Consider the following 14,251-nt stretch of genomic DNA (forward strand, 5'->3'; position numbering starts at 1 on the left):
CTCCCTATTCCTGTGATTGCTGCCGCAGTATGTATGATAGCAATCACCTTTAACTCTAGATATCCAGTTCACATATCTGACTGGAGGGCTACATGCATGTACATTGTAGCATGTTCAGAATTCCACTAACCTTGTCCCTTAGTTCCCATTCCCCATCACAGTGAATAAACTTGTCTGTCAGGCAGTTAGGCTGGATGCCTGAAAGCCACCTATCCTCCTCTATCCTCTTCCATCTTACATTGCTATACTGCCTTCTGTGGCCTCCAACAAACATGTCCTGCCTTGGAACACTGTTATACAACTGTAGTCCTGCTGTGCTTGTAGTCTGCGTACACCTTTGTGGCAGCTATCTTAGTTTCCTCCTCAATTGGCTGTCAGGCACCTCTGCAGTCATTTTTTTAGATAAGGCCTCAGGGAGTGCTATGATCTTGTTGAGTTAGAGAACCATATGTTGTGAGTGTCCAACAAAATTGTCTTGGAGAAGTTCTGGCAAGAAAATGTGGAACTATTTTGTTTGAAATGTAGGTATCTGGTTGAAATTTCAGCAATGTGGGAAACATTTGATTATGCTAATACCTAACAGATCTGTTAAACCATTTAATTTTCACCCCAACCCATCAAAGTAGTTGCGTGGGGAGCAGGAAAAGGGAAAGACCTGGGGGAGGTAGAGGATGCTTATCTAGAAGCACTTAGTCATAGCACTGGAAAAGACAAGTCCTTCATTACTGACAGTATTTGGCATGGCCAGCTGTTTCCCACAGAACCAGGCATTGTTTATGCCACTTTGCAGCCATGGCACTGTGGTGCAGAGAACAAAATATCTTCCCCAAAGCTGGACAGCTGGTGAGAAGAACCCAAGCAGGATGTGTCATTTTCGCTAAGTCCTTTTCTCCCACAGGACAAGTAGATCTGGACCTGCTGAGGTGCCAGCAGTTAAAACTCTACATCCTGAAGGCGGGCCGTGCACTGCTTTCCCACCAGGACCAGCTCAGGCAAATCTTGTCTCAGCCAGCTGTTCAGGATGTCATAGCTGCTCACACAGGTATCTTTTTAAGGAAGCTCTTATAGATCTGAAAGGAAGGCAGGTACTCCCATAGAAAACAGATAAAAGACTTGAATAAGTAGTTCATAAAAGGGATAAAAGACTTGAATAAGTAGTCCATAAAAGGGGAAACAGATGGCTTCTAAATGTATGAGATATGCAACCTGACCAATAGTCAACAGGGTGTAAATGGCAGTGTCATTGTCTTCTAGTACAAAAGATTGATGACATCTGGTAAAAGGGAGGGAAAAAAAAAAACAGTGCTCTCCTGCATCGATATTTAAAGTGTGGCTCATGGACCAGCAGCATTGATGGCACATAGGAGCATATTAGACACGCAGACTCTTACGCTGTACCCCAGACCTAAGAAATCAGAGTTTGCATTTTAATAAGGCCTTCAGGTAGTTTATACATGTATAAAGTAGTACTGCTTTAACACATTGCTAGTGGGAATCTAAGTTGGTACAACTATATAATGGGCATTTGAGGAAATGTTACACTTTAAAATGCATATACACACATATCTATATCTGTATCTCTCCATTAACATATGAGTTATCGGGATCCCTGGGTGGCGCAGTGGTTTGGCGCCTGCCTTTGGTCCAGGGCGCGATCCTGGAGACCCGGGATCGAATCCCATGTCGGGCTCCCGGTGCATGGAGCCTGCTTCTCCCTCTGCCTGTGTCTCTGCCTCTCTCTCTCTCTCTGTGTGACTATCACAAATGAATAAAAATTAAAAAAAAAAACCAAAAAACATATGAGTTATCTTCTGGAAATTTATCACATTAAAAGGCATGAAGATATGTGTTTAAAACTGCTCATTATGGCTTCTTTGTTGGTATTGCTTTTAGGTTGAAAACTAGGGACACCTAAATGCCCATTATTGGATGGTGTATCCACATAGTGGAATACCTTGACACCATTCACAGTGATGATACATATATATGTTCATTGCCATGGAAACATGAACATGATAAAATAAAAAAGCACATTGCTTTGTATATCTCTTTGTAGATATACCATAGATTCCCCCTTTATTTTCAGCTGACTTTATTTTCTTATACTTCTCTATATTATTCCAGTTTTCTAGAATAACCTTATATCATTTTAAGTAGGAACAAAACCCCAAATTATGAAATATGTTTTTGATTATCTACTATTAAAGGACATGCTAAAGTATTATGGGGAACAGGATAATCTACTTATGGTTCCAAACTCTGTGGGGTCAGAGTGAGAAGAGGAAATGAATGCAGATGGCTCTGTGCAGGGTATGATGCCAGTGCACTGTGGAATGTGTAATTGCACTTCCACGGGTGTCGTGGGGACTCTGATGGCTGAGGGCTGGGGAGAGCAGCTTCTGAAGGGTGTGGCAAGCACTAGGTGCAGTGTGATGAGGAAGCTCCATCCTGGTGGAAGAGACAGTAGGGACACAGACATATCAGTGAGTGTTGAAGTGCTTCCCTTTCAAGGAGCTCAGGTTTATTGATGAACGTGAGGCAAAAGCTGGAGAGATCACCTGAATTCATGTGATATAATGCCTTGAATCCCAGGGTGAAACTTAAGGCTAATTTAGGACTGTAGTGGGGATTCACATGATAAAGACTGATAATTCAGGATGATAAATCTACTAGTGTGGTATAGGAAGTATTTGAAAAAGAAAGGCCATGGAGATGAGAAAATTGTTTTTGTGTCAAGGGATAAGGTGTCTTCTGGGGGAAGGCATGAAAAATGGAAAGAAGGTTCCAAGAGATAATGTGATGGTGTAGTGTTTTTTGATGATAAGTGCATGGGAAACCAGTGAAAAGTCAAAGATGGCTGACGTTTCAAGCTTGAGTTACAGGGAGGGCAGAGGGGAGTGCCTTTGACAAAAATTAGAAAGTCCAGTGGAGTGTGATATGTCTTGTTTTGTTTCTTAATCTTAAGAGTGTATTGTGAATTTAATTTTAATGTGAGTATAAGGTAAATCTAATTAAAGTACAGATTTATTCTGTAAGATAGAGACCTTAAAGGTAAGCTGCAGTTGTAAAAAATCAGGAAACCAGAGCCCAAGGAATTTGGTTGGTTATTCTTTGGTCACTCTGGTGAGTAGTTCTGGATGGGACTGAATCAGGGTTACATGCTTGGGACAGAGTAGGGGCTCCAGACAGAGCTGTGTAGAGCAGGGCTTGACAGGTTACCATGGCCACCTGTTTTTATATACTTTATGGAAACACAGCCATGCCCACTTGTTTACATGTCATCGTACTCTTCAGTGGCAGAGTTGAGTAGCTGTGATAGACATGGGGCTGGTCAGGTGGAAGTGTTTACTCTTTGTCCCTTCAAGAGAAAGATTTTCCGGCTCCTGATCAAGAGGGTTAGTTGAAGTTGTCACTAGCCAACCAGCAAACTCAAATGATGAGTGGGCTCAAGGCAATGGGACTCAGTGGGCCTGGGGCAAACAGGAAGTGCTAAAGCTTACCCAAAGCTACTCAGATTAAAATAGGCGAAAAGATTTTACCACACAACATATTTGGGATTGGTGTCAATTTATGTTCTGAACAAAAGTTAGTAGGAAAAGCCAGGGCTAAACATACAAACTTGAGAGTGTCCATAGAAGTGGAAGGAGGGTTTCTAAAGCAGTGAGTATGCATCAAGAAAGAGAAGGTAGAAGAACTAGACCAAAGGCAAAAATCAGGGAGTAGCTTTGTTGTTGTTGTTGTCTCTGAGGTCTCTAAAGAGACAGATGAACTAATAAAGGAGATACCAAAGAACCAGGGAGTGGAAAATTCTTTAAAAGAGTAGTTTTTGATATCTGAGCCTTGAAGATTTTGATGGCCCAGTGCTTTAAGAGGTAGAGCTCATACTCGATTTGACACGTTCAGTGCATTATCTTTAATGGTAAAGAGATGTTAGGAGTTGAAATTATAATGTATGCATATTTTGTTTTTAAATTCAGATGATGGAGCAGCTGCATCCCCTGACCTTGGGGACATGTCTCCTGAGGGGCCACAGCCTCCAATGATCCTCTTGCAGCAGTTACTAGCCTCAGCCACCCAGCCATCTCCAGTGAAGGCTATATTTGACAAACAAGAGTTAGAGGTACAGTAACAGCCTCTGCAATTTTAATCTGGTACATTAAATTCGGAACAACTTTTTTCACAAATGTGTGTTTTCTTAAGGATATATTTTGAAATTTAAATGATATGCCAAAATAATTCTTATGACTAGCTAGACTTTAATCATGTTTGTCATGGAACATTGCAGTACTGGTTAGAAGATGTATGAGTTGAAGTTTAACCTTATTATTTAAAAAAATATATTTTTTATTTACTTATTTATTTGAGAGAGAGCAAGCTGGGACAAGCTTGACTGCACTGAGCGCGGAGCCCGATGTAGGGCTCAAGCTCACAACCCTGAGATCATGACTGAGTTAAAATCTAGAGCTGGATGTCTGACTGAGTCACTCAAGTGCCCTGAAGTTTAACCTTATTTTGAACATATGTGAATTATATGAAACAGTTAATGAGATTCAGCATGGTTCAGATGCTCAAATATTTATGGTGTGATCTTTTTTCAGGAAATATTGAAGAAGCTCCATTAGACCTAGGAATATTGCACTGGCATGCTTGTTCCATTCACTCCAAGGGCTTTCTTGGGCATGCCCTATTGCGGCCAGGCTCTCCGTCCTTGTCCTGTTGTGGAACACATGTTCTGTGCAGTGTAACTTGGGGTTGGGGCTGTGGGAATGTTCCCATAGTAGTGACATTGACCAGGTCTAAGAGTGATGGGGACTTTTCATGGCCTGTAGCATGAAGGATTAGATGTTTCTAAAAATCCTTTTTTCGGGGCACCTGAGTGGCTCAGTCAGTGAAGTGTCTGACTTCGGCTCAGGTCAGTTCTTGGGGACCTGGAATGGATTGAGCCCCACATCAGGCTCCCCACTAAGAAGGGCATCTGTTTCTCCCTTTCCCACTGCTCCTTCTCCTGCACATGCTCTCTCTTTCTGAAATAAATAATTAAAATCTTTAACAAAATAAAAACCCTTCTTTCTATATAATACGTAAAAAAAAAAAAAAACTCTGGGTAAAATCTCAGAGACAAAAACAAAACCTTGAGTGCTCAATTTGGCAGGCAGAATGTACCCTGATAGAAATCTTCAGAGACCAAGACTCCAGGGAGTTGGGATCCTGAGTGAGGAAGCATCTGCTTCAGGCTGATGGGAGGGCTGACAGCAATCCCATAGTGAGCTAGGAAGAAGGTGGAATGCAAAGGGAGAAGGCAAGAAATGTTGGGCATGAGGATAGGGAGCAGTACCTTCTTTGAAATGGCCTGAATGCCAACTACTTGTTTGTTAGATCTGAAAACCACTAAGATGAGAGCTCAGATCAGGGAAAGAAAGTGGTCATAGTGTGGCAGCGTTTCTAGTCACCTGTAGAGATAAAAAGAGGACACTTAGAGCAACTAAAGAGTGAATTGGGCAGAATGCAACCTGGAATCACACTGGGAGGTGCCCAGTGTTAAGAGGAAAGATGTAGAAGGAAATGTAGAGTTATCCTTTAAGAATTGGGAAGGACTTTTGTAGCAAAGAGAGATCTTTCATTGTTTTGTCTTCATTGATTCTAATGGAAATTCAGCCATCATTCTTTTTGTTCTGTATGAAATGCCTTTCCCCCCCTCTGGCTGCATTTAATATTTCATAATTTTTTGTTTTGTTTTGTTTTCTGCAGTTTGGCTAAGATGTGTATGTATATTTTTGCCCCATCCTCTTGGGATACACTAACTTACTTGTATCTCTGGCTTGATATTTTCCCCTGCCACCAAATTTGGAAACGTGTTAACTATTTTTTCCTGTTCTGTTCTCATTTTGTTCTTTGCTAAGAAAGATTATTAAATGAGTTTCTGTTTGTTTTGTAGGTCTTTTTCTTTTGGTTAATTATCTTGGATAATTGTATTGGTTTGTTTTCAGGGTCAGGCTGTCTGCTTTGTTGGGTCTAAATTTGCCATCTAAGAAATTCTTTATTTTGTATTTTCAGATCTCATATTTCCATTTGGATTCTTACTTTATAGTTCTATAGCTCTCCTGACAGTTTGTATCTCTCCACTCTTTATTTTTTACTGTATGTATATTTACAACATATTCCTGATAGTTATATTAAATTTCTTGTTTGGTAATTTTAACACCTGGGCCAGCTGTCAGTCTGCTACTATTTGGGTGTTTTTTTTTCTGATTATAATCAGTTATTGGAAAAAAAAAATCAGTTATTGGTTTTGCTTCTTCACATATCTACAGTTGTTAATATATTTTAAATGTTTTAGATACTACATTGTATTGGCGCTGTGTCCTGTCAGCATTTTCTGGAGAATGTAGCATTTTATTCTCATAGATAGTTCATTATCTGACCTTTCTCCCCAATCCTTTGGACACTTGGCTCTAGAATTTTTGTGGTGGTTTTTGTTTTGCACTTAGGCCTTGGTTTCTTTTTTCTAATTCCTCAGGAGTTAGAATCTTTTCCAAGGGTTCAGTGGAAACCTCTATACTTTGACCAATTCTATCTAACTTGGTTGGACTGGGGCCTCAGACTGTCTCCCTAACACTGGGCAGCTATAGAATCCCTCTAGCCTTCCAGCAATTCCTTACGCTTGGTTCTTCAGGGTCTCACAAATGCTCAGTTTTGGAATAAGTCAATAATTTGAGATAATCCGTGTGCACATTTTATGATTTCTCCTTCACTTCTAATTGCTCTGGCAAGACTGAATTCCAGCCTCTGACTGTAGTCTAATAACACTGCTTGCTTGCTGGCTTCCCCCATGGTCAAGGGTTATACCTATTCCCCCATGGTCAAAGTTATACGGCCAAGGCTTTGGCTGTTCTCCAGGACCTTCAAACAGTTTTTGAAAATAGTTTGTTCAGAATTCATAGCTATTATCAGTAGAGGCTTAGTCCAGTGCACTCTCACTCCCCTTTACCAGAACTCCTAGTTCAGTCCAGTTGAGAATTGTAAGCTTTCAAGATGAAGCCTGTCACTTATGAGTTATTCACACTTCAGAGCAAACCCTTGGTTTTTGATACTTCCTAAGCTTAAGCTTAAGGGAGTTCTCAGTTTCTTCTTAATTTCTTCCTCAAATGCTCAGTTTACAAAAATAGTAAGTCATAGGCCCCCTGAGAGTAACTGGAGATGAGGAGCAGAAAGTTCAAATAGTTCAGGGAAAGAGTGTGTACTGGAGGTAGGGAGTCCCAAATGTAGACTCCAGAAATGCATACATTCATTGATTGATTATAATTTGTTTCCCAATCTTCTTTATTTACTTTTTTTTTTTAACCATGTTTAACTCTCAGAGCGGTTTTTTTTTTTTTTTTTTTTTTTTTAACCCATGAATCGTTAAGAGTTGATTTGATGGTACATGAGAGAATTCTGTGTCCTCTCTGGCTTATCTTAGGAAAAGAGCAGGAGACTGTGGACACTGCCTGGTCATGGGGAAGGGGTCAGGGACTCCTTTCTCCCCATCCAGCCCCACTCACTCTGCATTTAATTTGCTCAGCTTGTTTCCCACTCAGAGTGGCTGTGAAGTTTTCTTGAATGGACATTGATAATTGGCTAATTTACTGTGTGCTGTGTATGCTGAAGCAGGAGTTACTTGACCATCACATCTTTCCTCTGCATTAAACTGTGAAAGTTGTCGTGGCTGTTAAGATGTTTTATCCATTCATTTAAAAAGTGTGAGTTTTCCATACTTCTGTATTGCATTTCATAGAAGTTCAAAAATATTATTTTTTATTTTAAAAGGTTATTATTTATTTATATATATATTTTAAAGATTTTATTTATTTATTCATGAGAGACACAGAGAGAGAGGCAGAGACATAGGCAGAGGAAGAAGCAGGTTCCTGCAGGGAGCCCGATGTGGCACTCGATTCCAGGACTCCAGTATCATGCCCTGAGCCAAAGGCAGATGCTTAACCTCTGCTGAGCCACCCAGGCATCCCCTTTATTTATTTTTTTAAAGTAAGCTCCAGGGTCACCTGGGTAGCTCAGTGGTTGAGCATCTGCCTTCAGCTCAAGGCATGATCCCGGAGTTCTAGGAACGGTACTGCATCGGGCTCCCCACAGGGAACCTGCCTCTCCCTCTGCCTGTCTCTCTGCCTCTCTCTCTGTGCCTCTCATGAATAAATAAATAAAATCTTTGAAAAAAAAATAAAGTAGGCTTCACACCCAAAGTAAAGTTTGAACTCATGACTTCACCATCAAGGGCTGCATGCCCTACCAACTGAGCCAGCCAGGGACCCCAGTCTCTTGACTTTTATAAACCTCCCAGCTCCATTCTCATTTGTTCAGGCTGCGGCGCTGGCTGTGTGTCAGTGTTTGGCTGTTGAGTCTACTCATCCGTCGAGCCCAGTGTTTGAAGACTGCAGCTCCAGTGAGGCCACAACTCCTGTCCCTGTGCAGCATGTTCGCCCTGTCAGAGCGAAGAAGCGCAAACAGTCACCTGCCCCTGCTCTGCCTATTGTGGTTCAGCTCATGGAAATGGGATTTCCTAGAAGGAACATAGAGTTTGCGCTTAAGTCACTCCCTGGTGCCTCTGGGAATGCTGCTGGCTTGCCAGGTATATAATTTTCCTTGTGGGTGCTTCACTCAGTGTGCCCACACATTAGTTTGTAGATTTACCTTGAAATGCTAATGTCAGCAGCCTGCAGGCAGGCTGGTACTGTGGATCCTCACTGAGTGCACTGTGTGTGCTTGCTTGTAGGAGTGGAGGCCTTGGTTGGGTGGCTGCTGGACCATGCTGATGCGCAGGTCACAGATCTCTCGGATGCAGACACAGGGTCTGAAGAATGTTCAGATGAGGAGGTGGTGGAGGATGTGGACGATGTAGCCTACGCTGTGGTCAGTGCCTCCTGTGTGGTTGCCCCACTGCCTGTGTCAACCTGTCCTATGCTCTGGGTTTCCTGCATGCTGTTCCATGGGGCCTCTCTGCAGTTCAGCTGTGCATGTAGTGAACCTGCTAAGTGCTAACTGGGTTTTCTGTGCCTTAATTACTTTAGTTTCAAAGCAGACCCTTGTTCCAACATCTAGTGATGTTGGGTAGAATATACTATATTTAAAAAACATGCTTTATATGACATAATGACTTCTAATTTAAGTAAATCATTTCATGGGATTAATGTGGAAATGTCTCAAATTTTCTATAGTTGTATCTTTTTATATTCGTTCTACTTACTATATTTAATATTTTAAAAATGAATTTTATAGTGAAAATACAGCATAGTATTTCATACTTTATTTTTAAATATTATATACTTTTTTAAGTAGGTTTATCTGGGTCACAATTTTTAAAAAATATATTTATCTTTTATAGTCTACTGGTGCTGTTGTAACAGAGAGCCAGACATATAAAAAACGAGCTGATTTCTTGAGTAATGATGATTATGCTGTGTATGTGAGAGAGAATATTCAGGTGAGTAAATGTTTTAGCCTGGAGCTTTGCTCAGATTTTCAGTCAGCAAATGTTTGAGCATCTTAGAAAGTTAGAAGCCTGGTGGGGGAGGGCACAGCACCCAGCAGCAGGGAGGCCACCGTCACTGGAGCAGAAGACTGAGGAGGAACAGAAGATGAACAAAGAGTGCCAGAGCCAGACACACAAACGTGCTTTCTGTACAGTGATATGGCAGAGAGACATGTGCTTCTCAATTATTCCTATTTTGGACACCTTTAAAAATATATTTTTGCTTGTTTTTCTTATATCATTCTTACTGCCATCTAAGTCTTAAAATCTATTTAGACTTTTTTATATAGTCCTTTATGTATCTTCAATCCTTTCTTTTCTTGTTTTAATTCTTTTCTAGTTAGTATACTTCAGAGAAAATACCAGAAATCATCTCCTTTCATCTGTAAACATGTCAGTATTTATTTGTAATAGATAAAGGATCCCCCCCCCCCCCCCCCCCCCCCCCCCGGCAAGTAAGCTGTATTCCCAGCATGGGGTTTGAACTCACAACCCCAGTATCGAGAGTCTTATGTTCTACTGGGTGAGCCAGCCAAGCACTCTGATAAAGGATTTGTTTTTAGCTTAACAACATTACTGTTACCTAATGTTAACTAACAAAATATATAATAATTCCATAATATCATCTTATAGCCAGTGGTTGCTCAGATTTTCCCAGTTGTCTCAGAAATTGCTTTTTGAATTTGAATATAAACAGGGCCATACACCTTACATTTGAGTGATGTCTTTTTGAAGTGTCTCTTAACCTGGAACAGTTTTCCCTCCTTTTTTCCCCCCTCCTTTTCATGTCATTTATTGTGGCTAAACTTTGTTGGATCACATATTCCTCCCTCCTCTGCATCTCCTGTAAAATCAGAATAAGGTCTGGTGGAATGGGGGGAGTTGTTGGACTCAGGCAGTGTCTTAGACACAAATGTATCATATGGATCAGCATCCAGTGTTGTTGGTTTGGTCTGGTTAGTCTACTCCCATCTGTTAAGAAGTATTCTATCTACTTTGGTGCTTTTGATAGCCATTTGTGTCATCACCCAGACTCATCATGAAGGGTTGTACAGTAGTGGTTTTCTAACTTTGTCATGGTTTCCAAATTTATTAGCTAAAGTTTTTTCTTTCAAGACTTTTATTTATTTATTTATTTTTATTTTTTATTTTTTAAAGATTTATTTATTTATTTATTTGTGAATGAGAGAGAGAGAGAGAGAGAGAGAGAGAGAGAGAGGCAGAGACACAGGAGGAGGGAGAAGCAGGCTCCATGCTGGGAGCCCGACTTGGGACTTGATCCCAGGACTCCAGGATTGCGCCCTGGGCCAAAGGCAGGCGCTAACCGCTGAGCCACCCAGGGATCCCCGAAGACTTCTTTTTAAATCAACTGTAGTTACTCTTTGTAATATAGTTTATGTAGGAAAGGCAGAATAAATGCTTCTTTTATTTTTGTTTTGCTTTGCTTTATCAATTTTCAGAATGGTGAATTGGTGCCATGGAACTTACAAAGATGACTGAGAAACTTTGCTTATTATCATTGTGTTGAATTTATTGGCTGATATGGATCTGATGTGTTTCAGCTATTATTCCTGCTGATCAGGTTGTTGTTTTGAGTGAACACTTTGATCTTTCTTTGAGAGTTCACTTGCTTTATGACACAAGTTGATCCATGTTCATCTTATGTATTTCCTGCCCCAGACATTGAGCCAGCCAGTTTTCCTAAAGAGCCCTGGTTCTGTTTAGTGTAAAATGACTTGAGAGTACATCCTTTTTTAGAAATAGAATAATGCTCCTTATAATTGTTCATCTTACCTATACAGTGAATTGGATTTTTACTTTAATTTTAATCTTAGGTGGGAATGATGGTTAGATGCTGTCGAACATATGAAGAAGTGTGTGAAGGAGATGTGGGCAAGGTTATCAAATTGGATAGAGATGGATTACATGACCTCAATGTGCAGTGTGATTGGCAGCAGAAAGGAGGCACTTACTGGGTTAGGTATATTCATGTGGAACTTATAGGTGAGCACATTCTTGAGTAAGTTCTTCTGCTTTTTCTGAAGTAGAGAGAGTTCTCAGGAATAAATACTAATTATAGTTTCCTTATTGTAATCTCTAGGCTATCCTCCACCAAGTTCTCCTTCTCACATAAAGATTGGTGATAAAGTTCGTGTCAAATCTTCAGTCACCACACCGAAATACAAGTGGGGATCTGTGACTCATCAAAGTGTGGGGATTGTGAAAGGTAATATTATCCAGGCAACAAAATTCCAAATGTTAACTTTTTATCAGCTAATGTAATATACTCATTTTTTTGTTGTTCTTCAAGAGCAAAGGAAAACAAGTCTGGAGAAAGTCTATGATATATAAATAGGTTTTTTTTTTTTTTTTTTTTTTTTTTTTTGCTTCTCAGTGGTCTCTAGACGAGGAACACACCTATAGTTGAACCCAATCAAGTTTATTAACTCACTACCACTCGGGAGGATGCATACCCTCAAAAATGGGATGTTTCCATAGTGGGTATAACCAGGAACTAATGGGGTTTGCATTGGATATTTTGGGGGAGGATTCAAGGGAATAGGGTAATTCTAAGAATGAGTGTTTTAATAAATATTAATCTATAAGGCAGAAAAAATGGAATTAGGATGAAGTTAAATGGTTGTCAAGGAAGCAGTTCATACTAACCAAGATTGGGGAAGAAAGGTTTGGGAGGGTGTCTGGTTGTGTTTGTGGTTTGGATTAGATTTGAACTTGATCAGACTGAGTAAAGAGTGGTTTTGCTTTTGTATTGATCTATCACAGTCCCGGGTAACCTTGTTTGATATTGGTGTTCTGTAAACTTGTTCAGTCATTCTGCCAAATGGCCTATATGTCAGTGTCTGGCCAACCCCCTCAGTCGGGAATTGTTTCTTTCTCTCTCTCTCTCTCTCTCTCTCTCTCATGCTCTCTCTCTGCTATATAAAAATTTAGGACTAAATTTAAGAAATGGAAATGTGCAAATTGTGGGGGTTAGGAACTGGAAACATAAAATTCTTTTCAGTTTATATTTAATGTGCTATTATTGAGATTTCAAATCAAACACATGGTATACTTTAAAAGATATGCTGTGTCCATTTTAACAATTGCATGAGAATTAAAAATGCATTTGTTTTTATTTTAAACTCTTCTAAGGCCATAAAGAGATCCTGTTTTGTTTTGTTTGAACTTTGTACAAAACTCTCTTACTATTGAATAGTTTGGATTAGAAAGACTTGGTCATAATAGTGGTGCTTCCCAGTGTGGGGGAATGCGAGAATGTCTCAGGTTACATAAGAACAAATGGCTTATTTAACATTATACTTTAGTTTAACATTTCTCTTAAGACGTTCTTAGAAGCTTTATAAATTAAAACACACATAAATTTTAAAAATGAGAACTTGGTTCAGAAGTTAGCGTTTTGAGTAGCAGAGTGTACTTACCAAAGGACAAGAGATCTCTTAACATTATTCTTGTGATTTTTATTTCCTAATACTAAATGGAGTTTTTAACTTGATGTAATTAAAAACAAAGAAACAAACATTGTAGAAAATGTCAATCGTACACAGAAATAGAGAATATAGCGAAATGAGCCTCCATGTGCCCATCACCTGGCTTTAATAGTTGGCAACCCCTGGCCTAAGTTAATTCCTTCCCTTGATTATTTTGAAGTCGATCCCTGATTGACATCATGTGTTAGTTCATCCATAAGTATCTTAGTATGTCTCTCTAAAAGAGAAGTACTCTCTGTAAAACATAAATAACTACAATATAATTATCACATGATTAGATATAGTTTTAATTTTAACATAACTTCTTTTTATTGGTGACCAAGATGTTTCAGCAATTTCTATTGTGTCCTAGCTTTCAGTGCAAATGGAAAAGATGTCATTGTTGACTTTCCTCAGCAGTCTCACTGGACTGGGCTGTTGTCAGAAATGGAGTTGGTGCCTAGTGTTCATCCTGGGGTTACGTGAGTTAATTTTTATATTGCTAGATTTGTTTGGGAGGAATGGTTTTCTTTGGGATTAAATTTAATAAATTACCTTAATTTAAGAAATGACCATATTTTTTTTCTTACTAATCCAATGGTTGTTTTAAAAATAGGTGTGATGGCTGTCAGATGTTTCCTATCAATGGATCTAGATTCAAATGCAGAAACTGTGATGACTTTGATTTTTGTGAAACCTGTTTCAAGACCAGAAAACACAACACTAGACATACATTTGGCAGAATAAATGAACCAGGTATGGTAGAATGGTTATGCTCTTTTTCATTAAAATATTATTGAAATCATCATTGTGCACACACATTATTTAGTTTGGTCTTTAAAGTTTATATGGTGAGCACTGCACGGTGTACACAATAAAACAGGAAAGATGGTCTTACACACTTGAAACCTTGCTATCTTTTTTTTTCAAGCAATGAGGGACTATGGAAATTAGAATAACATGGTTTGTTTGGTTGTATTTCCATAAAGAATATTAAAAGGGTCTCAAGAAACTAATAAATGTTTTGTTGCATTGGGTGTAGAATTGGATAGATGGAGAGAGTCTGCATGTCTTTTATTATATCTTTTTTTTTTTTATTGTGGCAGAATATGTACAACACAGAATTTGCCATTTTAAATCACTTTGGAGTGTGCAATTCAGAGAATGTTGCACAACCATTACCACTATGTATTTCCAAAACTTGTTGATGACTACAGACAGAAACTGTACCATTAAGCGA

At 39.4% G+C, this 14,251-nt stretch overlaps 1 protein-coding gene across 1 annotated transcript in view; it reads left to right on the top strand.

Moving 5' to 3' along the window:
* Nucleotides 1–14,251, top strand: part of HERC2 (HECT and RLD domain containing E3 ubiquitin protein ligase 2) — a 242,709-nt gene that overhangs the window by 133,017 nt on the left and 95,441 nt on the right. Inside the window, 9 exon segments of the mRNA XM_038532568.1 lie at nt 899–1,042; nt 3,978–4,120; nt 8,356–8,623; nt 8,768–8,904; nt 9,377–9,475; nt 11,359–11,527; nt 11,625–11,750; nt 13,385–13,493; nt 13,628–13,767. Coding sequence (XP_038388496.1) covers nt 899–1,042; nt 3,978–4,120; nt 8,356–8,623; nt 8,768–8,904; nt 9,377–9,475; nt 11,359–11,527; nt 11,625–11,750; nt 13,385–13,493; nt 13,628–13,767 — 1,335 coding nt within the window.

The sequence above is a fragment of the Canis lupus genome, chromosome 3, assembly GCF_011100685.1.
Source record: "Canis lupus familiaris isolate Mischka breed German Shepherd chromosome 3, alternate assembly UU_Cfam_GSD_1.0, whole genome shotgun sequence".
NCBI lineage: Eukaryota > Metazoa > Chordata > Mammalia > Carnivora > Canidae > Canis > Canis lupus.